The sequence below is a fragment of the Nyctereutes procyonoides genome, unplaced genomic scaffold (assembly GCF_905146905.1).
Source record: "Nyctereutes procyonoides isolate TBG_1078 unplaced genomic scaffold, NYPRO_anot_genome, whole genome shotgun sequence".
NCBI classification, from domain to species: Eukaryota; Metazoa; Chordata; class Mammalia; order Carnivora; family Canidae; genus Nyctereutes; species Nyctereutes procyonoides.
This window is the reverse complement of record NW_026575146.1, coordinates 8,894,735-8,921,707: the sequence shown is the minus strand read 5'-3', so window position 1 is coordinate 8,921,707 and position 26,973 is coordinate 8,894,735. Positions and strand designations below refer to the sequence as shown.

General features: G+C 34.5%; 1 protein-coding gene across 1 annotated transcript in view; it reads left to right on the top strand.

Annotated features, from left to right (window-relative positions):
* The window catches only part of LOC129499786 (nesprin-1-like), a 185,813-nt gene that overhangs the window by 121,271 nt on the left and 37,569 nt on the right, over positions 1-26,973 (top strand). The window contains exons 8-15 of the mRNA XM_055309655.1: positions 1,870-2,066; positions 3,153-3,262; positions 6,795-6,845; positions 10,189-10,296; positions 13,202-13,339; positions 14,496-14,660; positions 23,266-23,378; positions 23,936-24,104. Coding sequence (XP_055165630.1) covers positions 1,870-2,066; positions 3,153-3,262; positions 6,795-6,845; positions 10,189-10,296; positions 13,202-13,339; positions 14,496-14,660; positions 23,266-23,378; positions 23,936-24,104 — 1,051 coding nt within the window. The remainder of the gene's footprint in view (positions 1-1,869; positions 2,067-3,152; positions 3,263-6,794; positions 6,846-10,188; positions 10,297-13,201; positions 13,340-14,495; positions 14,661-23,265; positions 23,379-23,935; positions 24,105-26,973) is intronic.

Sequence of the window (26,973 nt, the reverse complement as noted above, 5' to 3'; positions counted from 1 at the left end):
AAGAAAATGTACTAAAACTTGAAAAATTATTCCAACAGTAATATGTAGGGAAATATTTTATATATTTCTTTTTAAAAATATCTGAAACAATAAACAAGTTGAGGAAAGTCAGAAAATATCTAATACATAATGAATATTTGCTAGCTAATTATTTATTTATACCCACCTTATTTTGTTAAAATACAATTTGAAGTAACTGTCAACACAAAAACATTTAAAAATATGTAAGTGTAACCAAAAGGAAAATGTAGGTGGAAAAGTAAGGTGAAGCCAGGGGCAAATGTACAAAGTGAAGAGGTGACAAGAGCACAGTGACCTGCTCCACCTGTGTGGGTATTTGCCCATGTGCCAGACTTTGGCTGAATATACTGGATGCGAACTACCAGAGACAGAAACCCTGAAACAACTAAAAGGAGATACCGGATTACTTTATAATTACCGAAATCTTACAAAATTGTTTTGGAAATATTTATTTTTGAACTTATTGATGGGATTCAATGATGCTATTTTCAGCCCAAGACGTTTTATGCAAGCTGAATGTATATTGGTATAACAGGATTTAAAGTGACTCTTAAGGTTGCAGAGATAAAATCTAAGGGTATTTACCAACTTTGTATATTAATCAGTGTATCAGTCAAATATACCCTACACTTCATGGAAATCTTGAGATTATAGTAAAAAAAAGGGGGGGGTGTTAGGTGATACTACCTCTGCTTCATCTAGAAACAACTATAATGAGACTAATTTTTTTAAAAAAGAGACTACCAGAATATTCATCAATTGAATGTCATCTAATTGATCACTTTTGGGGGTCTCTAAACTTAACCAAGGAATGTTGTTCAAAGACATCTTCACAACTTCCTTTTTGGAGCTGCTTTCGTATACAGTTTATATAGTTGATAAATTACATGTAAAAAAATCATTGTGAGCTTGTACACTTTTATTTTCACTAGCAGATATTACTACCAATTTGAATGAAGTCTTAATTATCGTAACTGACTTTGAATTAATCATATCTACCACAGAAGAACAGATATTTGCCACCAGGACATTGCTGTCAAGGCAATTCCAAAAACAGATTTTAAAAAAACTATTTGATCAGTGGTGTAAATGGAAGCTTGTGTGGACTTATGTGGAGTGTAGGCTCCTGTGTGACTGATTGAGAGATGGTCACATCCATTTGCATTTGTTCATTCTAAAGCATTTGATGTAATTCAGCCGTATTATCTTGGCATGTTAATATCTGTACATGTACAAGACATTGTACATCATTGTTTATCATTGTCATTAGAAATGCACTAGAGACTTCAAAAATATATAATGATGAATTACTCTCATCTTTGGTGTTTTTATAAGTTTCTTTTTTATTTTGCCTGACATGTTTTCTCTATATTAGTTTCCTTTTATTTTTTATTTCTTTAAAGATTTTATTTGTTTATTTATGAGAGAGAGAGAGAGAGAGAGAGAGGCAGAGACACAGGCAGAGGGAGAAGCAGGCTCCGTGTAGGTAGCCTGATGTGAAACTTGATCCCGGATCTCAGGATCACGCCCTGAGCCAAAGACAGATGCTCCACCGCTAAGCCACCCAGGTGCCCCTATTAGTTTCCTTTTAAAATGTGCTTTAAATTGAGTATCTCAGTTACTGAAAAGCTTAATATGGAAAACTCAAAGTATGGAAACAAAACTCCTTCTTATCTTGTTATTCTCTAAAATTTTTGTTTTGCTTATTTTTTTTTCAAGCAGCTAACTGCTATAACTAACTGCACATCATTGCTGAGGATTGGATTTGGCATTAGTCCTTGAGGAAAGTGCATATTATCTATTCAGAATGTGACATTAAATAAATATTTTATTTTCTATCACACTAAGGCAGACGGGAATAGAAGTAAAGGACTTTGGGCGGAGTTGGAGGAGTGGGGTTGCCTTCCATTCTGTCATCCATGCCATTCGACCAGAACTAGTGGACTTGGAGAAAGTGAAAGGGAGATCTAACCAGGAAAACCTGGAGGAGGCTTTCACTATTGCTGAAACAGAACTAGGAATCCCCAGACTGTTGGATCCTGAAGGTAAGGAGTAATTGTTTGTTCTTGTACACACATTTCAACTCTCTACGTTCCTATGTCTTAAAGGCAGAAATTACAAATAATTTCTGAGAACTTATCAGAGGCCAGAAAACTTTAGGAAAGTGGAAGAAATAGTACTTTCCTGCACTGATTTTCTTTTGGAAAAATATTTGCCACTATAATGGGAGTGTCCCTAGAAATTATATCTCCGATAACAAGGCACATTACAAAATGTTAGGGCAGTTTAGTTATGTTTTGGTTTTCATGGGTTTTGTTTGTTTTGTTATATTTTTGCTCTGTAAATATTTGTAAACTCCAAATGTAATCACCTTTTCATTGCCTTTAAAAGAGATAGAGATGATTTAAAACACTGAACACTTTAGGTATGCAGTCTTACCCCGTATAACTCTATAATGACTAAATTTATATAAATACCTTTGCTTGATTTTTACTGGTTTTATTTGATAAACATCTGTACACTTAAAAATATGTTTTCAGGCTCTGTATTTCCTTCAGAGTACTTGACTTTTCAAAGTGTAGTAATTTAGAGAGAATCATGCACAAGGGAGAGTCTATCCAAGGATTTGAACATAAGGCATCTCCCTCTTTTCCAAAATAAAATTTGTGGGGATAAGACGGAGCTTCTCTATATTTGGCCAGATACAGTATACAAGCTCTAGAGTCACGTCATTCAACACCACACCTGTAAGCATTTTTTTTCTATCCATTCACTTCAGTTCTGAAATTTACATAGTATTTGTGTTTTATTAATGACACAGAATATCTGAATTACCATAGAGTATCTCAGATTTCTGGTGAATTAATGTTGAGATCATTTAAATGAAACCTGCATTACTTCCTAAAATTTCTTGGTTAAAATGTTTCATCTTTGTGTGTCACAACATTCCCATCATGTGTCATCCAAACTAAATTGGTCTGCCCTCCCTCACTGTCTCGAAATACTAATTCTATTTTTCTTCTGCATTTAGGATAGTGTCTTTTGGTATGTTAGCTAGGATTCAAAGGTTGTGTTATTAAAATAGAAAGAATGCTAATTAACTTGTTCACATTTGGTTTTGGTTGTTCCAGATGTTGACGTGGATAAACCAGATGAGAAGTCTATTATGACCTATGTAGCCCAATTTCTGAAGCATTACCCTGACATCCACAACACAGGCACTGATGGGCAAGAAAATGATGTAAGTATTTTTTTCTTCAGGTATTGATAGCGCACTCAATGATAGTGACTTAGATGTTTTAACATGATGCTTTTGAAAAATTAAATTTGAATACATTTTACTATTTTATTTCATTTCATTTTGTTTTATTATATTTTGGAATGCATTGCAAAAAAGGAGCAACTGAGTAAATAATAGATATAACCAATTAGGGAGAAGATTACAGGGAAAGATTTTTCTGATGTGTATATTGGATATGTGAGAGAAAGTATTATTAATAATAAATGCTGGACATATGATACTGATGAATTAAAACTGAGAAAAGATAGTCATGTTGGGAAATCCAGTTAGTAGTCTGAAGATTGAAGTAATTTTATATCCAGCATGTCATGCCTCTAGAGCTGGAGCCCTCATATTCTTTTCATTCTGAGAAAATCTAATTTTGACTTTTAGGTTTATTATATAAGTCACTACTCAAAACAAACATACGAAAGTAAGGCAAACTTGTAAAAGTCCTAATTGTTCAGGACCTTTCAATTTTTTTCAGCCTCTCAATAGTTTAAATAACATTTATATTTTTCATACTGCTCAAATGACATATGTTCATTGTCATAATAAAGAAAAAAGTGAAAAAAAGGAAAAAGAAAATTATCTGTACTTGATTTTCTAGAGAGACCCTATTCTAGAAAAAAATTAATATGTTGGTATAAGTTTCCAACATTTTTCTATATATATGTTGACACGTATAATGTTTTAACAAAAATAGAATTATAAGATACATACAATTTCATCATTTTTTTTCTGTTAACATCATAGAAAACTCTTCCTATGCCATTCTTTCCAGGACATCATCTATATGTATATGTACAATAAGTTATCCAATCTTAATTGTTGAAAATTTCTGAATTTTTGCCATTATAAAAAGTACTTCTATTAACACTTTTATAATAAAACATCGTTTTAGGGATCCCTGGGTGGCGCAGCGGTTTGGCGCCTGCCTTTGGCCCAGGGCGTGATCCTGGAGACCCGGGATCGAATCCCACATCGGGCTCCCGGTGCATGGAGCCTGCTTCTCCTTCTGCCTGTGTCTCTGCCTCTCTCTCTCTCTCTCTCTCTGTGACTATCATAAATAAATAAAAATTAAAAAAAAAATTAAAAAAAAATAAATAAAACATCATTTTATTATTCTTCCTTAAAAGTGGAATTTCTAGGCTAAAGTGCATGTAGATTTTTAATGCTTTTTTGAATTTTAGTTTTCAAATTTTCCTGCAGAAAATTTGTCCCACTTTATACTCTAGCCACACACCAGAATATCTATTTTCCTAGGCTTTAACAATGGACATTTCCATTCTTTTAATTTTTAAGTATTATTATTATTCTTTAATTATAGAGAGGTGGATTTACTATTGAATTTAAAATTAATTATAAGATAGAATGACATCAGGGAGAGAAATAAATGGAGTTTTCATGATGTGTTTTTTAAAACTATTTGTCTGACCTCATTGCTCAGTTCTCAACTAGAATTTTCAAAACATTTTGAGATTATAATGAAAAGAAACAAGAAAACAACAAGAAACTTAATATGTTTTCCAAATAGAAACAGGTCTAAGAAAGGAAAAGGCTAAGGAGGGGCTCATAACCCAAAATTTTCAAATAGGCAAAGGCATTACACAATAGAAATCTGTGACTTCATAAAAAATTAACTTAAACAATGGTAACTGGTGTTTCCTAGGTTACTTGGATGAAGTTAATTTGACATTTGATAGAACTGCATTAGTTTTTTTTTTTTTTAAAAACTATCATTTCAGGAAACCTGTTTTGTTCCTTGACAAGATTCAGGCACAAACATTGACCACCCGAGTAACTTATCCATAGTCAGTAAGATAAGTATTTCTAAGAAGCACCACAGGAAGCAAAAGCAAACTATCTGTACAATTCCTAGCATAGACTGATACATGTGCTTTGGTGACATTTGGGGCTTTTCTGGGTTTTGAGAATATAATTGGGTATGGATGTTGCTGTGTGAATAAGAAACTCTATTAGAAAGCATATTAGACCCGACCCATACAGCATAGAGAAAATCAGCTTTCCATCTGATTTTCATATCACAAGTTCTTATATTACCCAATTGAATTCATTTCTGATCAAGTTTCTGAGATTGTACTGTTTTAATTTCTACGACATTGATCATCTCTCCAGATGAGTAAACTCTGTGACTGGCTGAGTCTGAGAAACAAAAGGAGGTGCTTTTGCTAATGCTCATGAGCAAGAATTCAATGTCAAAACTCCTCGAGATTTGGAAGACAGTTGTTACTGACATAAGCTTGTTAATAAGCTTTACTAAAGACGTTTTATTAAGAGATTACTTTCATTATCTAGAAAATAAATTCTGATTTTTTTTAAAAGTTCCTTTATCCCTTCCTGAAAAGAGACTACATATCATTTTTCAGGGTTATTTCAAAAATTAATTTTGAGGAAAATGTATTATAAGCTTTGCCCCTTTTTAGTGTGGCATTTGTAATGTTGGGGATAAGCATCTAAAAATGAATATTTTCAATAAGAAAAGAGGAATTTTATGTATTTTTATATATTTTTCAGTTGTGTAAAGCAGCTAAATGGCCACCTAATTTTATCTAGTGAAACTTTAAGATTTTATAGAGTATATATATTAAGGTTATTGATGGCATCACCTTAAAATATTTAGTATTTCTCTAAGTTTTAGGAAATAGTTCTTTTAATTCACCTTTAGAAAGCTTAACATCAGTGCGTCTCCCAGGATTCCATTTTTTGGTGGATTTGATTGCTGTATCCTCTTTATGAGTTTATTTAAGTTATGTACTTTATAGCTATGATTTTTAAATCTTTTTTTTTGTATTTTTTTATTGGAATTCAATTTGCCAACATATAGTATAACACCCAGTGCTCATACTGTCCAGTGCCCCTCTCAGTGCCCGTCAAATCTGATTTTCTTATTGGAAATAGACATTGTTATGCCTATTTTAGGCCAACCAATAAAACTGATAAACTTTTTCCCTAAAAAAGTTTTAGGGACACCTAAAGGTGTCCTTGAGTAATGAGCACTCAATCATAAATAGATAAAATATTCCTATTAGTTCTCTCTGAGCTATTAAACTTTCAGTTATTTATTCATTCATTCCTTCTTCCATTGCAACAAATACTACTGACTGCTCTCAGAAGCACAGCACCATCTTAGTTGATACAGGGGTACAGAGATGCATCTTATGAGTGTATTTAAGAGAAAAGAAATGAATTAATATGCCTCTTCTTCATAGTTCACCATATGAAATGCTTAATATTTCAAGATATAAATATTTCCAAAAGTTAAAATCAAACATGAAATGCTAGAATACTACATTACCTTATTTTGATGCTTTCAAAGGTTATGAAAATTCTTAAAGTACCTGTACATGTAAAATTATCATCTATTTATTTATGGACAAATGCCTCTCCATTGTTTTTTTTCTTGTTTCCTATATAATTTTTGTCCATGATTTATATTATTTTTCTATATATTATCTTTTCATATTGTTAGGAAATACTTCCAGGTTTTCCATCTTTTGCAAATTCTATCCAAAATTTTAAGGTAAGATTTAAATAATCTTGAATTAGTGACCTCTTTCAATCATCCTACATTCCATAGTTTATTAGCCATTCCTTTGCATGTATTTGTCTTTATATACACATTTCTTTTAATGCACTAATTCTGTTATTTCCTTTTCCTTTCTAATAGAATAAATAACATAGGTAAGTGTTATTGAATGTTAGTTACAGTCTAAGCCACTCCCATGGACTAATCTTTAATTATAAGATAGCATCAATTAATTTCTTTTTAATAACAGTCACTAGCACTAATAAAAGGAAAAATTTACAATAACTTTTTGGTTTCTTTATATGTGATATGAAAAAAAATAAAGCTAAAGATTTTTTTATGTTATCAAATATTAAGCAGGAAATAATTATTTGAAAAAAGGTAAGTATTCAGTTAGCTTGTATCCTGAGTTTTATCACATCCCTTTTGCTCAGTATTTGGTCATATAGTTTGTTTCATAAAGTTCATGACATACAAGTTTCTTTCATTAGTGCTCAGATATACTTGTGGAATTAATGATTCTGAGTTCTTTCCTAATTCCAAATTATCCTGTACTTTTTCTATCTTTCTTTATGTTCCATATAGGCCTGAGGTTAAGGCTCTATCAACAAACTAGACTCTATGCCAACACTGGAATAAAAATGAAAAGTAACTTTATATCATGTTAAATTAATTTCTATTTTATGCTCCATGAATTGTAAGTTGATGTACACATGAACATGCTACAGAACATGTAAATATGCCTGTAAGTTTGAGTGAAAAAGAGAGAAAGAAAAAGTCATGAGAATACTGCCCAGTTGGCTGCCTGGAATTTAGGTGGTCTTCTGTAGGCAAATAGACACCCAGGTCTTTGAATGCATGTAAAAGTTAACAGTTGAAGAAAAGCCACTGGACTAACTGGGCTCTGGGAACCTAAATGTTTTTTGTACAATATCTCTTCTTAAAAGGAGAATGTTGAGTGTGTGAAATAGCTACATTCTTCTTACCTTATTGCAATTTGCTTGACACTGCCTCACCAGTAAAAAGTCATTTACTAGATGAACTCTAATAGTTATTTTAAAAATATAATCTTTTCTCTCAAATGACTTTGCGAAATAATTTCAATTGGTGAGAAATAGGTCCTTGGAGGCTCACAGTGAAGTTCCATGCTCACTTTGATGATCTCCCCCGACCCCCCACTGAGTGGTCACATTGGCCTCTGGTACCTTGGAGGTAAACCAAGAGCATATAGTTCCTCCAACCTTGTAAGAATGTTCCATTGTGCTTTTATGGGTGTGATGGTCAACCAGCAAACCATGTACCTTGGTCACATTTATCTGTTCATTCAGAGAAGCCATCTTAGGAAAAGCTAAAACTTTGGAGTTTTGGGCTCCTGTTCCATTTCTTTCTCTACTTACCTATTATACCAATAATTTATTCTACTATGATATATTGAGTGAGACTGGATCTCATTTTTATTCCAGTGGTGTCAGACACTGTGTTAGGCTAGAGAAAAATAAGATACATAAGGGGTTTGTACTATGGATGGAGAAGAAGAGACAATTAAGTAGATGATACAAAATAATGCTTTTTCAGTGAATATTTGAGCTCAAGTTATTGCAAGATCAGAGAAGTGTTCTCAAAATGTGGTCCTTAGACCTTAGATTCACCTGGAAACTTATTAGGAATACAAATTCTTGGCTTCCACCCTAGACATACTAAGCCAAGGAAGACTGAAGGTGGTGTCCAGCAGTCTTCTTTCAGAAGCCCTCCAGGTGATTCTAGTGCACAGAATCACCTGGAGGTGATCATCTTAATGTGTGAGAACCGCTGGCACAGAAGAGGCACTCCAACAAGACTTCTGGGTCAGGAAAAGCTTACTAGAGAGGTTGTGCTGAGCTGAGCTCTGAAGAAGGCATTATCCAGAGGAAGATGTTTTCAGGCAGGACAAGATTGCTTTTGTGAGACTGGAAAGTGAGAAGAGGCATGGATCATGACAGTTGTGTGCTAGTGTCTGTGCTAGATGTGCTATAGAGGTTATCTTGAATTCTTCCTCAAACCGGAGAAGCAGTGTGTGGTGTCTACTCATATGATGGTACAGCAGTAGAGAGGATTAAAAAAAAATGTGTCCAAAGTCACAGAGCTGATACTTGTCAGAACCAGAATTTGCAACCAGTTTTGCCTGCCTCCACAGCCATCACTCTATCTCCTCTGCCACTTAACCTGTCATCGTGATTTCATCTGTGTCACAAGGCTGTGATCAAGTGAGATGCTGTAGTTGGAAGTGATTTGTAAGAGCCAAGAACCATGTTAAATGTGTTTTTGATTACTTTTACATTTTTACGAGATAAGAAATCTTGGTGAAAAATTAGGATATTTTTCACTAAATCAATGCTAGAGGCTTGTGATTATTTGTGGAAACAATTATATAAATCTCTGGATTTGGGTTTTTTTTTTTTCATTTTTGAGATGTGAGGGGTAGCCTGGATGCATTCATTCAGGAAATATTTTGGTAAATATTTTATAGGTGCTGTGTTACCAGGGTCTAATAATACCATATTGAGCAAAAAGAGTATTTTCTGTCATTTTGGATGAGCTTATGTTGTAATACTGAATAGCACTTTTAAATAATACTAGTCCACAGTGTTCTGTGACTGTAACTCCTTTGATTCAGTCAAAATTAATCTTATTGGAAGAAAAAAAATCTCATCTGGAATACTCCTCTGAGGTACAAATAACTGTGGGTTAAGAAGCACCCCCAGGCCTATGTTGTCAGTCTTATTCCAACCATTGCTCTTTCTGAGTATCTTTGTATTTAGGACATCTCCTCTTGAGCCTGCTTTGTTAATTAAATTACTGTTTATTAAAAAAAGAATGAAAGTAGATAGTTTTATTTTATTTTTAATGATTACCATTTTTAAAATTTATTTATTTAAAAGATTTTATTTATTCATTCATGAGAGAGAGAGAGAGAGAGAGAGAGAGAGAGAGAGAGAGAGAGAGAGAGGCAGAGACACAGGCAGAGGGAAAGGCAGTCTCCATGCAGGGAGCCTGTCATGGGACTCCATCCCCGGTCTCCAGGATCATGCCCTGGGCTGAAGGAGGCGCTGAACTGCTGAGCCACCCGGGCTGCCTAAAGGTAGATAATTTTAGTATTCAGCAAGATAATTAAGCTATTTTTCTAGAATTTAAACTTTTACCCCTCATTCTCCAAAGGAGGTGAGGGAGAGGAGGAAGTTTTTCAGAGACAATTGGAACTTATTAACTATTCAGTGTATTCTAGAATCAGCCAGGTATTAATCAGCAATTAAATAAATGCATAGTTATTAATAAAATTGTAATATGTTCTGGTTTCTAGAGAGAAGACAGGCTAATTTTGAAGGAAACAAAAGTTTGGATAGAACAATTTGAAAGAGATTTGACAAGGGCACAGATGACAGAATCAAATTTGCAAGATAAATATCAGGTAATGTATAAGAGGCATTTCAGTTTCTTAAAACCCTTTTTATGAGTAAGATTCATATAAGTCATTTAATCTATGTTCAATCTTTTGAATGATATTAATGAGAAAAATATTTAAAGAAATAATATGTGTTATCTTAAGTTTGCATGTAATTTAATAATTGTATTTCTGTGTAAATACATAGTTTTAAAAAAATTAATACATTTATATATTGTAATATGATTGCCACCATTGTAGAGATAATTAGCACCTCTGTCACATTGCATAAGTATTTCTTTTTTTTGTGGTTGGGATAATTAAATTCTAGTCTCTTAGTAAGTTTGATGATTATAATACAATATTGCTATCTATATTTACTATAATGTGTGTTAGATCTCAAGGACTTATTTACTACTCATTGCAAATGTGTACACTTAAGTAGCATCTTTCCTGTCCCCCTATTTCACCTCCCATCCTTAGTAACCACCATTTAACTTTGTTTTTATGAGTGTGGCTTTTTTAGATACTTACATATAAGTGATGTCATATAGTATTTGTCTTTTTCTGCCTGCCTTATTTCACTTAGGATAATATCCTCGAGGGGTCTATCTATGTTGTCACAAATAGAACGATGTCTTTCTTTCTCTTGCTATTTATATATATATATATCTATATCTGCCACACCTCTCTTATCATTCACCCATTAATGGGCACTTATGTTTTTTCCATATCTTGGCTATTGTGAATAATGCTGCAATAAATAAGAGATGCAGATACCTCTTCAGTATCTTATTTTCATTTCCTTTCATATACTGAGAGATAGAATTAGTAGTTTTAAATTATGTGTGTCCGTCCTGTATGTAGACCTCTGAGGCTTCATGACTTTTCTGGAGTCTTATAAATGACCCCAAACACAAACATCTGGTCATTGTCTTTCTATAACTCATGATCTTGTAGATGTCATATAACAAAAAATAACTTCAGTGCCAAACTGAAAACTACTATGGGATAAGCCACATTTAAGAAAAGTTTGCAATATGAATGTTTGGAGTGGGCCCATTAATGGGATCAGTTTCTGTTGCAGCCTGCCTGATTCGACACTGTTGCTCTCAAACTGAGGCCAGAGGTGTTATGGCCATCCCTCAGTCTCCTTATACCACCATTACTTGGATTTGGCTTCTAATTTTCATTTCTCAGACACAAGCTCTTGTAATAGGTTTTTCCCATTAAATTGTGATTTATTGATGTTATCCTCCTATTTAAGATAGCATTGCATTTTAATGGCTAAACTATAATACATCCTAGTCCATATTATTTTTCAATCAGTTTTGCTATATAAAAAGGGGCAATGATATGAGATTCTACATGGCAGATGATAAAAGATTTAGCTATTGGCATTAGTGTGCAATTTTATGTAATAATTTCTATAAAATGTGCCTGAATTTAGATGGATGATGCCATCAATACCATATTTACTGAACATGGCAAAGCAATATATATGTGCTTAAATGTATGTGCCCTCTTTGCTTTGAAACTCAATGTAATCTTTTCTCTCAAAAATACAATTTTCTGGATGAGCTTAATTAAAAAAAGATTAAGCCAGTAAATTGAGAATAGAAATATAAGAACAGAGTGAATATACTTATTAGACCATTGGTGAGTTTTGGTTTGGTCATAAATTATAAAAAATCAATTCCAAATTATGAAATTACCTGTTGTACAGATGTTATTGTATAAAAGGAAAACAGAGTATTAGGAAAGTATGAAACAGAAACATTCCGTTCAGTCTAAAGATAATAAGCTATCTCTTAAGAAAGATTGAGAGACCATCTGAAAGCTGAATGAACATAGGGAACATTTTCCTTGTCCCAGTCCCCAAACAGCATTTTTCTGTTTCTACTTATCAGTAAGTAGTATATTTTCCTGTTTTATTCATGCATAGAATTCTGTGGAATAAAACTGAAGATCAATTTTATGTTTTGGTCTTTTTAAATTACTTTAAGTTAGAGGAAATGAAAGATAAAAGTTGTGGTAAAATATTTACTCACCGTCTCCCCCCAGTGTTCGTACTGTGAACTTACATGTTTGTTTGACAAATTTTTTCAGATGTGTTATCAGCTAGATTCTGTAAGGACATTTTCATGTTCTTTAACATAATTGCACATTTTAGTGATATTTTCAATTAATACTTGGCCTTGGAGTCTTATTTTAGAATTTATTAATTTAATATAAAATGTAAAATTAAAATCACTACTTTTTAAGGTTAGTATTAGACTTATGGTTAAGTCTACATATTACAAATTTATGTTAAACACACTATGATAAAAGAAATGATACAATAATTAACATTATAATGGTGCAAAGTTAAAACAAAATATTATTATATAAATGGGGTCCCCTACTTTACACAGGCTTATTTTAGCATAAATTTAGATATCGTTAAATCGGTATTATTTCAATATACATAATTTCTAACCTAAATAATTTGGTACTCTGAATAATTTGGTACTATTTTATTAGCATAGGTTTATATTCCTATTTACTATTATTTCTCAATGGAGTATGGACTGGCACATAGATTATTTAACCAGAAATGAGAAATCTTAAGTTTTAATTCTACTTTACTACTTGTTCTTGCCAAATGACCTCTGGGTTTCCTGTGGTGATAATAATAGGACATGTGGATGTTGCAGGGTTATGGAGAAATCCAGAGGAATAAAATGGAGAGAGTGTATAGCATGGGACCAGGCTCATCATCAGGGTTTGAGGAATGGTAGCTGCTATCAGTATCATGACTGTCATCATTATTATCAGCAGCATACATTGAGTGTAATCCCAATATAAAGGATTGTTATTTAGGAAATGTGGTTTCCTTTGCATTTGCTATTTTTGACTCATTTCCATGTTGTTGCTGCTTTTCCTCTTTTAGTCATTTAAGCACTTCAGAGTTCAATATGAAATAAAAAGGAAACAGATTGAACATTTAATACAACCAGTACATAGAGACGGTAAACTGTCACTTGACCAAGCGTTGGTAAAACAATCCTGGGACAGAGTGTCCTCCAGGGTAAGTTCTCTCGTGATTAATTTCATTAAGGCTGACATAATTTAGTCAAGAACATTTTCCCTCATGTTTTCCTACACAATGATATATTCCATCTAGTCCTACAGCCTATGTCTGAGGAAGGAGAGGCTTGCCTATGGGAAGTACTTGGTTTAACAACTCTTCTGCTTTGCCACCTTACATGTAGTTTCCCCATGGAGTAGATGATGGATTGAAATCCTCAAAGGCTCTCTGGGTTACCCACTAAATTCTGGGTCATTTAGAAGAGATGACTCTCCCAAGAATGGAGCTTCAGCAATTTCTCTAAAGTCTATAACCAGGTTTCATCAACAGGTCCTCCTTCTATAAGCACGTTCATGTTTACAGTCTTTAATGTAAGCAAATCTTATCCGGTCATTCATAAACCTGAAAAAAAAAAAGCTGCTCAGTAACTTTCATGTTAATATTTTGCAAACTTAAAGACCAGGATTTTAAAACATCTGAAACTTCTATTGCAAATGGAAATATTAGCCTTGAACTTACTCTGTTTTATTCATTTTGATAACCTAATCTTTTTCCTACAAACTCTACCAGAGAATATGTTAGTTCCCAAGCACCTCAACCTATCCTACCTGGTATTCCAATAAGTCGGGAGAAACACTGCTTAAGAATTGGATAAAGTGGTAGAAATGAAGAAATAGTTACTATCATAGAAAGAATCTCGAATATTTTCCTTTCTCCAGAGATGACTGGATGACCCTGATTTTTCTGGACCTTCCCTTATGTGGCAGGTTTTAAAGGACACACATCAGCTAGTGTATAACAGCTGTATCCTTGAACATCTCAAAAAATCCAGTCACTTCCCTCTCAGCAGAAGCTCTATTGAAAATCAGTGGGGGCTTTATGCTATTCCTATAAGAAAAAAAATTGTTTAAGCTCTCAATAATGTCCTTCCATGTCTAAAATGTATTTTAGGTTTCCTCAAAACTTGCTTATAACTATAATTTCCTCCTTATTCTCAAAGTATCAAATTCAGAACACAAATATTTTCTTACTTGGTATATATTAAATTAACCTGAAATTATTACCTGGGATCCTTATGTCTTTAGAAGTCATTTGGGTGAGTTTTAGGAATTTTCCATATTAAAGATAATTCTATTTTTCTACTTTTATATTGCAGCTCTTTGATTGGCATATACAGCTTGATAAATCTCTCCCTGCACCTCTGGGCACTATAGGTGCCTGGTTATACAGAGCAGAAGTAGCTCTGAGGGAGGAAATTACCATTCAGCAGGTCCATGAGGAAACGGCCAACACAATACAACGGAAACGTGAGCAACACAAGGTAAAGTTCTGGTGGGGTAATCTGGCACAATAGTCCTGGTGTAGTCTGGAGATGTGGCTGTTGAGACCTCCCACCCACCTGGGTCTCCCCGACATCCACTCATACCAATTCAGAGATGTTCCAATAGATTTGTTTTCTGAGGTATTTTCCAATAGCTGAAATGAAAAATGGTATTTTTTCATCTGTGGTTATCTTTATTGTTGTTGCTATACGTTACTTTTCAAAAGGTAAACCCATAGACCACACACATTTGTATAAAATGTGGTTGGCCTTTGGCTTCAGATCTCACTCCCATCTCCATTCTCAAAAGGAGGCAAGCCAGGTTGCCAAGTTCTTATGTCCTGTGCTGTGACGGAGCAGGGGTCGAGGGAGAGTGGTGATCTTAGGAAGCGGTGGGACTAGGCCTTGATGACTTTTTAGTTATTTGTGACTTTTTCCACTTGCAGTAAAGTCAGTTGTTCTTAGTATAAATTCTAACATCCTGCATCTTTGTGTTTTGTGATAGTACAAAAATGCTATTTTCATCACATCACGTTAACTCAATCCTGCATTTTGTGCAATTGAATTTGTGTACCACATTTCCTGGGTCATGGCAGGGATTACTCTATATGTGGAAAACAGACCAGTGGAGATGACCACATATGGGCAATTTATAGCTCATATATACTTTCTGCCAAAATACTAATATTTTTAAAACTGCTTCAGGGAAATAGACTGTTAGGTATTCTAGACCAGATTGTAAAGCAAATTCATGACAGATTTTGTCTTATGTCCCTTTGGGACCTTATGTTTGGAACTAGAAATGTGGAGGTACAGAGGCGTCACAGAGTTTCAGCTCCTGTCCCTCTCAATTCAACACATTCAACCCAGACTCAACTACCAAACAAGCGGGACACAGCAAGACTTTGTGTTCATACACAATTAGTCAGGGTCCTTCCTGCATTTATTCTTGTCCCTTCTTCAGTTTAGACACTGATCTTTTGTTGATTATCTCTTAACCTCTCCCCTTTCCGCCACCACCAACACACACCAAACACACAGAAAACTCCTCAGAATTTGCTTCTCAGGTAAGAGCATGATTTGAGGTCTGTATCATCAGTGGAAATATGAACACATAAAATCCAGGCCCAATAGTCTGTACTTTCTCTGAAGACAGAAAATAAGAGATCAAGTCATAAGATTTTTTTCTGAGACTGAACCATGGTAAAGGCTTCTTAAAAGCAGAAAAGCCTAGCTTATGCCTATGTTAAGATTCCCAGGATATTAAAAATAAGGGGACATGTTGAAACAGTGTTACACAAATAATACCGCTTTAACAAATTAGTAATTCATCATAAATTCTGTACAATACATCATATAGCAATCAAAATTATTTTTAAGTAATATGAGTATTTCATATAAAAGAAAGTCACCTTAGGGTTTCAAATCAAATGTAAAAAAAAATCAAATGTAAAGTGTATATCGATCATGGGTTAGCTGTGTTAATTCAGCAAATGTACATTGCAGGTCTACTGTGTGCCAGCTTTATGCATCAGGGAAACTGGTGAAGGCACCTCCAATTTAGAAGTTCAAGACATGGCATGTGTTTGTTGTTGTCATAACATACTTAAGTCTTATTTGAATACTCCACCATAGAGAAAATGCCTTGCAATATTAGCTGTGCTATTTACTAGATGATTAGATTTAGCAGATAACGTTAATTTGCTGCTCACTCTAGGCTGTCGCAACCCCTTCTGAAGTCTGAGTTTTAAGCTGGATGCACAGATGCAGTCAGCGTCTCTCTCAGTAATTATATGACCCAAGGTTCCTCATGACCCCTCTGGGTCCCTTGAGAGAGAAACCCTGTGCCAACCACCAAGTGTGCAGCAAGAACCATCCCTTTGCTAAAGTGTAGTAAACAACCATAAAAACCAGAAATGAAGTGGAGTAGGGAAAAGGGGAGTGGTAGGAGTTGGAGAAGAAGCTTATCTGAGACTAAAAATCAGAAAGGACTGAAGAGAAAGCTGGGGAATGCAGTAAAGACAACATGAAGCAAGCAGAGGCAGGTAAAGGTGAAGACGATGTTCAAGGCAGATCTCCAGAATGATCTTTTTACTGAGGTAGGAACTTTTACTGGGTCTGGGCACAGGCACTTAAAGTAGTAGAGTCATAAAACAATGTCATTGTCAATTATAAAATCAATTCTTATTTAAAATATATTTATCACGTGCCTGTAATAAGATAAACTTTGATGATGTGACAAATTTGAATCATTGTTAAGATAACTAAAATTTCAGACTTCTTCAATAGCAAAAAAATCAGCCCATCAACTTGATATCACTTCTTTTTTGCTATATTGGACTCACTTGGAAATGCAATATGTAAATTAAAAACACAATATAGTATAAATCATCTTCCAATTCTTACAAATTATCTTCCAAGTCTAATGTTCAATTCTAGCCCAATAAAAACATTTATCAAATTGTGTATTAAATTATATGTTTTACTGATGATAAAATTGAAAAAAAAAAAGATATAGGACTCCTCAATACATAAGCAAGAATGTTTTAGAATATTATCTTCCTATCCCAGTCTATAAGTAACTATGGCTTTTGTCACAAAAACTTACATATGCTATCAAGATCTAGAATTTTTGGTTTTCTGCATTGTTCACATCGTTTTTTAAAAAATATATACCACATGACAATTGTTTGTTACTTAATTTATATTCAGTGTCTGAAAACTGGATTCAGATAATTTTTAAAATATTTTTTTTGCAAAGAGATGATTTTACAAATCTACCATAGTTTTTATTTTAATTAACTTACATGTATGTAGGATCATATTATTCTGAAGAGCAAGATACACCTTTACTAGCTTTTCTATTTTCCAGATACTCTAATGCTTAGTTATCTAGGAAGGTAACAAATATAGTCATAGCTAACTATAATTGAGTATTTAGCCATGTTTCTATCTTAAGCACTTAATTTTGCTAAGCACTTGACAAGTAGGATGTGAGATAGGTGTTATCATCCTCATTTGCAAATGAATGAACTTTAGGCAGAGAGACATTAAGTGCCTTGCCCAAGGTACATAGCTGATAATCAAGATTGTTTTAAACTCTAACCTTAAACCATGCCCACAAAGCTACTGCATATAATACACATACAGTAAATAACTTATTAATTTTTATTAGTAATATTGCTCTGGCCAAGTAATGCTTTCAGTCTTAAGGAATCATGAAAATAGACGTCAAACTCTACTACCTGCTACCCATCCTTATTGTGGTCATTAATCCTACCTAGATCACTTCTCCTCCTGTTTTAAGGATTTTATTTCCTGCATGACAATGCAAGCCATAATTCTTAATAACTTCAGTAACCCATAGGTGATTCTACCAATAACCTGGACTGTTAGTTCCTTGGTCTCCTGTTTTCTAGTCATCCCATCCTACACTCTAATTTAGCCCTCCAAAGCATAGGCATAGTCTAGAACTTGTCATCACTAGGAACTGAAACCCCTCCACAATCTCTTTCTCAAGCATCTATCTCACTGTCCACCCAAACTTGCCCTGACTCCAAATTGCATGGACTCTGTGCCTTATAATCCATGATTTTATTGCCTCTCACTCTCTTCATATCATCCCTTTCCTTCGTCTTCTACTTAAATTCAATGCTGAATCAGTAAAGGTCACCAAAAGCACACACTAATTGTCGTGACAAGGTCTCCTTTGTCCTGTGGTCCTGGTTAAAACACAGCCCTGATTAAAGCCCACTTTCTGCCTATTCCCTGCCCACACATATGCCACTGAGTATGGCTGCAGAAAAACACACCCTCAGGCATGATGACTAACCCAAGTGGATCTTTAAAGCTGCCTTGCACTCCAAAGGCATTTCCCAACTCCACTGCCTCTTTATTTTGGGGACAACTATTCCATACCTTGTCTCTTCAAATCTTCTACACCTCCTCCCATATCCTTACTCTCAGCTGATGACACTGCTTCCTATTTCTCTGAGAAAATAGAAGCAGTCAAAAAAGAATTTCCGCAAGCTCCCACGACCACATCAACCCACCTACATGCATCTGTGCCTGAATACTCAGTCTTCACTTCTGTTACTAGGGATGAACCATCTGTGCTCCAAGCTAAGACCAGCCCCTCTACATGTGTATGAGATCCCATCCTCCCTGCTCTTCTCCAGTAAACAATTCCTGTATTTCTTGCCTTCTTAAATTTTTTCCCTCTCTCTGCTGGATTGTCCCCATCCAAATAAAGTATATGCTGCTAATCATCTCAAAGACTCTTTTAAAAAGAATAAATCAAATTTTAAAAATGAAAATTCTTTCTTAACCCTACTCCAGCTACTGTCCATTCCCTCCCCATCCCTTCCTTTTTTAGTGAAGCTCTTTGAAAGAGTTACCTGTGCTCATTTTGGTTTCAGAATTCTCTTCTCCAGTTCTTTTTAGAACCCATTCCAGTCGAGTGTTTTCTTGCCATGCTACTCATGTCAGGTTCATGAAAGTCCTCCTCATTCCTCACTCAGTGGTCAATTCTCAGTCTTCATCCTACCTTGCCAATCATAAGCATTTCACATAGCTATTTTTTCATCTTTGAACCACTTTCTTCATTTGGACTCCTCATTTTCTTTCTACTCCTCTGGCTACACCATTCTAATCCTTCCCAGTCTTTCCACAAAATATTTATTGCATACTTTTTTTATGTGCAAAGTGATGTTCTAGGCATTTGTAATACACCCATAAGAAAAGCAGACAAATTCCTACACTCATGTAATTTGCCTTCTAGTGGGAGGAGGCAGATAATAACAAAGGTAAGTAAGTAATAAAATAATTACATATTAGGTTAAAAGTAAAAGGACAAAGTTTTAGAGGGTGTTGCAATTTTAACTAGGGTTAGTCAGTGAAAACTTACTGAAAAGACGACATCAAAGAGGCAAGTACATTCCCACCTCAGCCCATTTGTCCTTACCATTGTTCTGGAATGTTCTCTGTCCTTGGCCTGAAACATGCTCCCACTGATTAGTCTCAATACCTTCTTCTTTATCTCCTTTGGGCCTTTCTTGAAAACTTACCTCTTAGTCAACACTTTCCTAGCCACCTCTTTGAAAATGCAACCTCTCTTCCTTGTTTGATTTTTCACCTTAGCATTTATCTGCATCTTAACTACAATTTTAATTTATGTATTTCATTTAGTGCTTGATTTCCTAAACTGTAGTATCAATTCCATAAGAGCAAGAATTATTTTTTTCCCTGTTGTATTCCCAGCCCCTAGAAATGACTAGAAATATCAGGCTTTCAGAATTTTATTGGGTCAGTAATGCAGATTCACACTTAGTGGGAAATTATCCATTTGACTAAGTTTTAAAAATTATTTGCATAAAATTATTCAAAATATTAAAAAAAAATTGGTAATCTTTTCTGTGCCTGTAGTTAAGCTTCTCTATTTTCCCCCAATGTTGTTCCTTTGCATATCCTTACTTTCCTTAATTGCACACTTTCGGCACTGTTGATTTTCTCTGTGTATTATAACTGCCTTTTCCCATCCACCTTCTTACCAGAGGAATGATGGTATCTGTCATGTGGGAATAGAGACTGTGTTACTTATGGAGGACAGAAGCCAGGGAACCAGTCTCAATAATCCACATAGCGTGGCTTGACTCAAGATGGTAGTTGTAGAGATAGTGAGAAAAGGTCAGATTCTGAATATTTTTAGGGAGAGCAATTTTCAGCATTAGATTTTGATTGTGAAAAAATCTCTCCAGTCATACATGGCACTATTTTTTTTCACATGAGCAGTTGGAAGAATAGTTTCCATCAGTTGAGATAGAGAGACAGGGAAGCAGGTTTGGGAGTAAAAGATCAGAAGTTCAGTTTGGGGCATGATAAGTATGAGCCTTTTTTTCACATCCAAGCGTACATGTGGAGTAGGCAGTAAGAGATAACAGACAGGAGCTTGAGACACAGGTAGAGGCTGGAAATAAATATTCAGAATCTCAGAATCACTGGTATGTAGAAGGATATTGGAAGCTCTGAGACCAAAGAAATTAAATAAGAAAGCATAGACAGAGAAAAAAAAAGTCAAGAACTTAGCCCTAAAGGAATGTACTGTCAAGAAATCAAAGAGTAGAAGGTGGAACAGCAGAAGAGTAAGAGAAAGAGCAATCAGTGAGGTGGGAGGAAATCCAGCTCCTGTGTTGTTATAGAAGCTAAGACAAGCAGTGCATCAATGATAGGGCATTTTCAGTAACTTGGCCACAGCAGCGCTCTTAAAATGCAAGTCAGTTCATTTCACCACTCTCGGAAGTTCCCACTAGATTCCACCTATTCAAAATCAGCATTCCAAAAGTCTTACAGAGGCCCCTGAGATCCACAGATCTGCAGCACTTTCCCCTGGCCGCCCCTCCTCCCTCCATCACCTGCTAATCCCAGTTGTTCTTTTGTTCCATCTTAGTCACTGAGAGGGGGTCATTGATACCTCCCAGAGCCACGTGGTTTTGTCTGTTTCTCCCACTAGTTCTATCAGTTTTTACTCTGTGTGTTTTGAAGCTTACTAGACATGTTCAAATTCAGAATTAATATAGCTACTAGTAAATTGAAAGTTTGATCCATAAGCAATTACATATAATGATTTTTATTTTCAAACCTATTCTGTCTGATATTTTTATACTCATACCAATTTCTTTTTGTTAATATTTAACCGTCCTGGCTCATTAGGATTCTGAGTTTTGTTGTTTCCACCTTCTCCAAGTTCCAAGACTCAAACTCATGCAGCAATGGTATAAGTATTTGCTTCAAACATTCGGCTTTTTCTATTTGTTTTTGCTCACAGGCCTGTGAATCAATTTGGGGTCATATTTTAACAGGAGTAAGAGACCTAAAAGATTTCTCTTACCTCCTGTGAGCCTACCAGTGAACTAAAATCACATGCTGTGCCCAGCATCTCACTGGTTTTTAGTGTGATGGGTTTTCAGAGATCCCAGTGACATCACACCAGCTGTAGTTCCTTTATGATATTTTTGAAAATGTTTTTTGTTTGTTTTGCTATCTTGTCAAGCTTCTTTTAATTAACTAGGTACTGCCTATAATAAACTTTTTAGGAAACAACTGGACATATGAGTATTCCAGTATAATCACAGACCCCTACTCATATATTAACATACAGTCATATATAATAAATCAGAGTTAGGTGTGGTGATAGCTCTAAATTTGCCCTGCACTTACTTGGGGAGTCTCAGCCAAGATTATAAGCCACAGAAATGTGTCTAGATGTTACAGAGAAGGCAGGGAGTCACTAAAATTCTCATAATCATTACTACTTTAGGTTGTTTTTTTTGTCCCCTGTGATCAGCTCCTGCACATAGTAGCCTGCCTGTGGGCATGAGAGACATGTGAATATGTGTGTAGTTACCTGAAATTCAAAGCAGATCAATAGGTGATAATAGCAAAATATACCACGATAGAAAGTTTGGCCGTAGATTTTTCTACAGTATAAAAATTAATGTCCCTCACATTAAAAGGCACAGACACATCTGGCTTTATGAGAAAATGCACATGTGGTTTTACCATTTTAAGTTATTTATGAGAGCCTTCTTTTTTTTTTTTTTTTTTTTTTTTTGCCTTTCCATCAAGTGTTTCTCTTACGGCTTTACCTGTTTTTTGCTTCTATTTTCTCCAATTAATCCACATAATCTCAGTCAGTGTGAGTTAAACAATGTTAATCTTCATGTACCATTCTGGTGGCCTAATGGGTCTTACTTTTCAGTGAGTGACAAACTTTTGGGTATTTATTCTGCCGCTGAGAAACAAACCAAACTCTAGAGACTATGGCATGAACCTCCTTCCGTCTCTCTCTCTCTTTCTTCTATGTGAGAAATTGGTTAGGAATTGTGACATACCTGTAAATCTTTATGTAAGTCAGTCTACTGACAGTGAAAAGCTCAGAAAACAAGCCTAAAAAGATTATTAAAATTTGTGTAGTTCTGTACAGCCTACAAAGAATATTTATAAACATTACATTTGATCTTTCCACTCTGATATCTATAGGACATTCCCTGTGCTTATTTGAAATCTTCTAACCATAGGGTATTTTCATAATGTTGTAATATAATTGACTTAAATGATGAGCAAATATCACTTTAAGATAGTCTACATGTATTCAAAGTGTAATAACAATAGAGTATAATGTGTGTGTATGTATTACCATTAAAGGGTTAAACTAGTTGTGCTCCGTTTTCAGCTTCTAAAAACTGATGTATTCAAAATCAAGGAAGGAGAAAAGTCCTAACAAATTATTGTTTATAGCAGTAACTACATTTTCCTTTGGACCATGTGCCTTTAAAATGTCTGAATGCATTGCTGTGCAAGTGTCATGTGTGTTTAAAAGATGCCATAATTATTAGGTACAGCAGCTCGAGCACAGGCCTTATAGACAAGTGCCTGAGCTCCTGAACAAGGTAAAAGCCTAGGAGAGGCACCAAGCCGCACATGGATGTAGCAGCATGATCAAATTGTTGAGTACATTGACTCATCGGTACAGGCTGAAAATTATGCTTCTTAGCCTCCTGTGAACATGTTTTCTCATTTTTTTAAATTTCTTAAAATTATATCTTAGGATCTGCTTCAAAACACAGATGCCCACAAAAGAGCATTCCATGAGATCTACCGGACCAGGTCTGTTAACGGGATCCCAGTGCCACCTGACCAATTAGAGGACATGGCAGAAAGGTAAGAGAATGGCTGATTGGAAAGGAAGTATCTTTCTTAAATGCTCTGTGGGTGTTTTATCCATTTCTTTTCAATGAATTGGTTTGTTGTTTTGTTTTGTTTTGTTTTTACAGAGATGCTTACCTTGGGCACATAAAAATTGAGCTTCCGTAACAATATGCTAAGAATCCAACATTCTAATATATATTATTGTTGGAAAAGAGTAAACCTGAATATATGCACAGCCTGGAAATCACAGAAATGGTTTCTTCAGAGACTGTATTTTTATTCAGTACTGTGAGGAACATTATGTAATACTGCAAAAACAGCTTATAAAAGAAACAGATGAGAGTTGTCTTGGCAAGGGAAAGAACTAAATTAAATACTCCAGTCAATCACGATTTGCCTTTAAATCCAGAGCTAGGAAAGGAATCAGATCTCCTGATAGTGATTGATCAGCCCGAGTTTAGAAGACCTTGTGCCTGCATTATGTTTAGCACTGACGTGTAACAGGTTAAGTAAGCACCGTTCTGTTACTATTAGTTACATTCTGTAAATTCTCGGTGTTTTATTTCTAGGTTTCATTTTGTTTCCTCCACATCAGAGCTACACTTAATGAAAATGGAATTTCTAGAATTAAAGTACCGTCTGCTCTCACTGCTGGTTCTTGCAGAGTCAAAGCTGAAATCTTGGATCGTCAAGTATGGGAGGAGAGAGTCAGTGGAGCTGCTTCTGCAAAACTATATCGTAAGTCTCCCTGGAGCTTTGAGAAAGAAATCAGAGGACACATGGATTTAGCATTTAGTACTTACCGGTTTATTTGATGCTATTATTTTTATCTTGAATTTAAATATAAAGGTACCAGTGTGTTAAGTGGGTTCGATATAAATTAGTAAACTCTTCTCAAAATCTGAAATGTTCACCTCTTTTCTTTAGAAATATAGAAAGATTTTGCTGCATTAACCAGACTCAGCCATTGTGACTGGCTTTATTGCTTAAAAAAAAAGTTTTTGCATTGCATAGCCATGACTTTGTGAGCTCACCATTAAAACTGAGTTAAAAAACTTAAAGATTAACCTCATGTCTCTAAAAAAATAACCATTCTCAGTTATCCACATGGGGACTTTCTATTTTTTAGATTAGGTCTAGCATGTCTCCGAGTTTCATTTTTTCTTGTGTGCGTCCAGGAAAAGTAAAATTATGTCTATGAATCTCTGTACCAATTTAATCTTTAGAGATTATCTTATATTTTGGACTATCAGTATAAATAATTCTCTTAACTACATAGAATAGTAGCCCTGCGTTAATGAAAAAATTAGGTTGTTCTGTAACCAGCAGGTTCTATTTACATGTAATCAGAGTTATTTATTAAATATAGTTTATTTCTGTTAAACACTACCCCCAAAATTTATTAGCAATACAAACTTGCTCTCAAAGTTAATGTCTGTGAGGCATCTCAGTCCTGCACTATGTGTTTAATCACATATTAAACATGTGTTTAATGTGTTTAATCACAAATTCTAAATGATAAATTAGTAAGTTTAAAATACAAGCCCATTTCTAACCTGACTAGTCTGAGTGGCTTTGTAACTGGTATGACTGAATGCTTATTGAAACCATATCTTTACTGAAGCATTCTAGAATCAGAATATATTTTACTATATTTTAAATACATTTTTTAAGTGATGAATGAACAAGATGCATTTAGGAAAAAAATACATTTACAGTAAAATCTTTCTTTAGGTTTACTAAAAGTGTCTTGAAAACACTTGTCAAAAAATGTGAAATCTGTTATGATATGTTCCCTTATTCATTTTGAATTATTTTGGAAAGTAATGAAAAATCTTATTTTTAAAATTCAAGCAATTACTTGAGTCTTTTAAATATTAAATATAGTTATCCATTTATATTTTTGGGTTTAGTCATGTCAAATGATACACAATGAGCTCAGCAGGTAATTATGCAGGATCCAGCTTTGTTCTAGCTATTTAAGGACAGCCAATCAGATTGAAATGCCTAATGGGACTGTTCCACCAGGTTAATGTTGTAATACAAGGATGTTGGTAATTCTCTTCGAACTTCTCAAATAAAGGATATGTAAGTAGAGTTGTTTATTGATGACAAAAAATTAATAAATATTAATTTTAAAAAACAGTACTTCTGCTTTCTCCATAAAGTAAAAAGAGGTGCACTAAGCTGCTAGTTTTAAACTGCTTCATAACTTAAAATTATTGGTAACCTTGCTAATTAAACTACAAATGTAGCACATTTTAATGAACATTTCTTAATATTTTTATTCCGTGGTGGGAAAACATCTATTTATTGCTAGCCTTTCTTTTCTATAAAGAGTCTTACAGTATTTTTTATTTAATAGTTTTAATAACTGTGGGATATTGAGTGTAGCCCAGTGTTTTACATGTAGCCCAGTGTTTTACATGTGTTATCTTCCATCCCAATGACAACCCTATGGGCTAGGCATTTTTACATGGTTTCATCGAGGTAAGAGAGCCTTCCTGTGCTCAACCCCCATGTTCTGAGTGGCATAGTTGGTAAGAAGTAGAGTCAGGATTTGAAATCACATCTTTCTGAACCAGAAGCTTAAGTACTGAACTTGACTATCTAACAAAATTGACTGTGAACATTTTTTTTTACTTAAAAGGCCAAATAATTTAAATGATCTCCTGTAGCTTACTGAACTAAGGAATGTAGCTCACAAAAATATTAGTTCCAATTAATGTTAGCTCATATTTGACAATATTTTATACTTACATACAGTAGCCTGATATTGACAGTTACTATTTCTGTTTTAGGCATGGTATTGGGGCAGAGTGGGGTGAAGTATGTGAGATTGTTACAGTCTGGCCACCAGGCTCATGGAAATGTGTTGAATCATGGTTCAGCTACTTACAACCCATGTGACTTTATAAATGACTTATTTTCGAGGAGACTTAGTCTTTCCCAAATTTTTAGTAATAATAATGATGATGATAGAATTATAGGGACTTTTGTAGGGAAGAAAGATGGACACACACTTCTTTCTTTTTATCTCATGCCCCCTATAGCTTCTCTCATCCCTTTGGAATTTGTGAGAAAATAATTTTCTTTAGAACAGACTATTTCAAAGAGTGAAGACTTCCAAATGAAATCCTAAAATCAGGTTCTTAAATCCACTCCTTTCTTTGGTTTCTAAAAAAATTTATTGTAATGAGCCATATGGCTGCTCCATAATCTAATAACCAAAGTAATATGCAGGATGTAAAAGTTCCATAATTATCTTTTCCTTAGTTTGAATTCTCAATTCAATCTTACTCATATGCAAAAACTTACACCATCTTTTAAAGGATTAGAGAATCAGAAAATGTGCTTCCTACTTACCTCTTGTACTAGGAGCTCAGGTATTGATGCTGCTATGTGCTTAAGAAATTCTTGGAAAAATGCTTCACAAATGCTTATTATAAACCTAGGCCACATGCTATTCATAAGAGATTACATACTGTAATATAAACCAGGAGATAATTGGTTTGGTTTTGCTGTCAGAATTGTTCTTGACATGACTGTGTTTGTTAACACGTGTTTCAGTTTTACTATGGAAGAAATAGGAGAATTCATTTTTTTT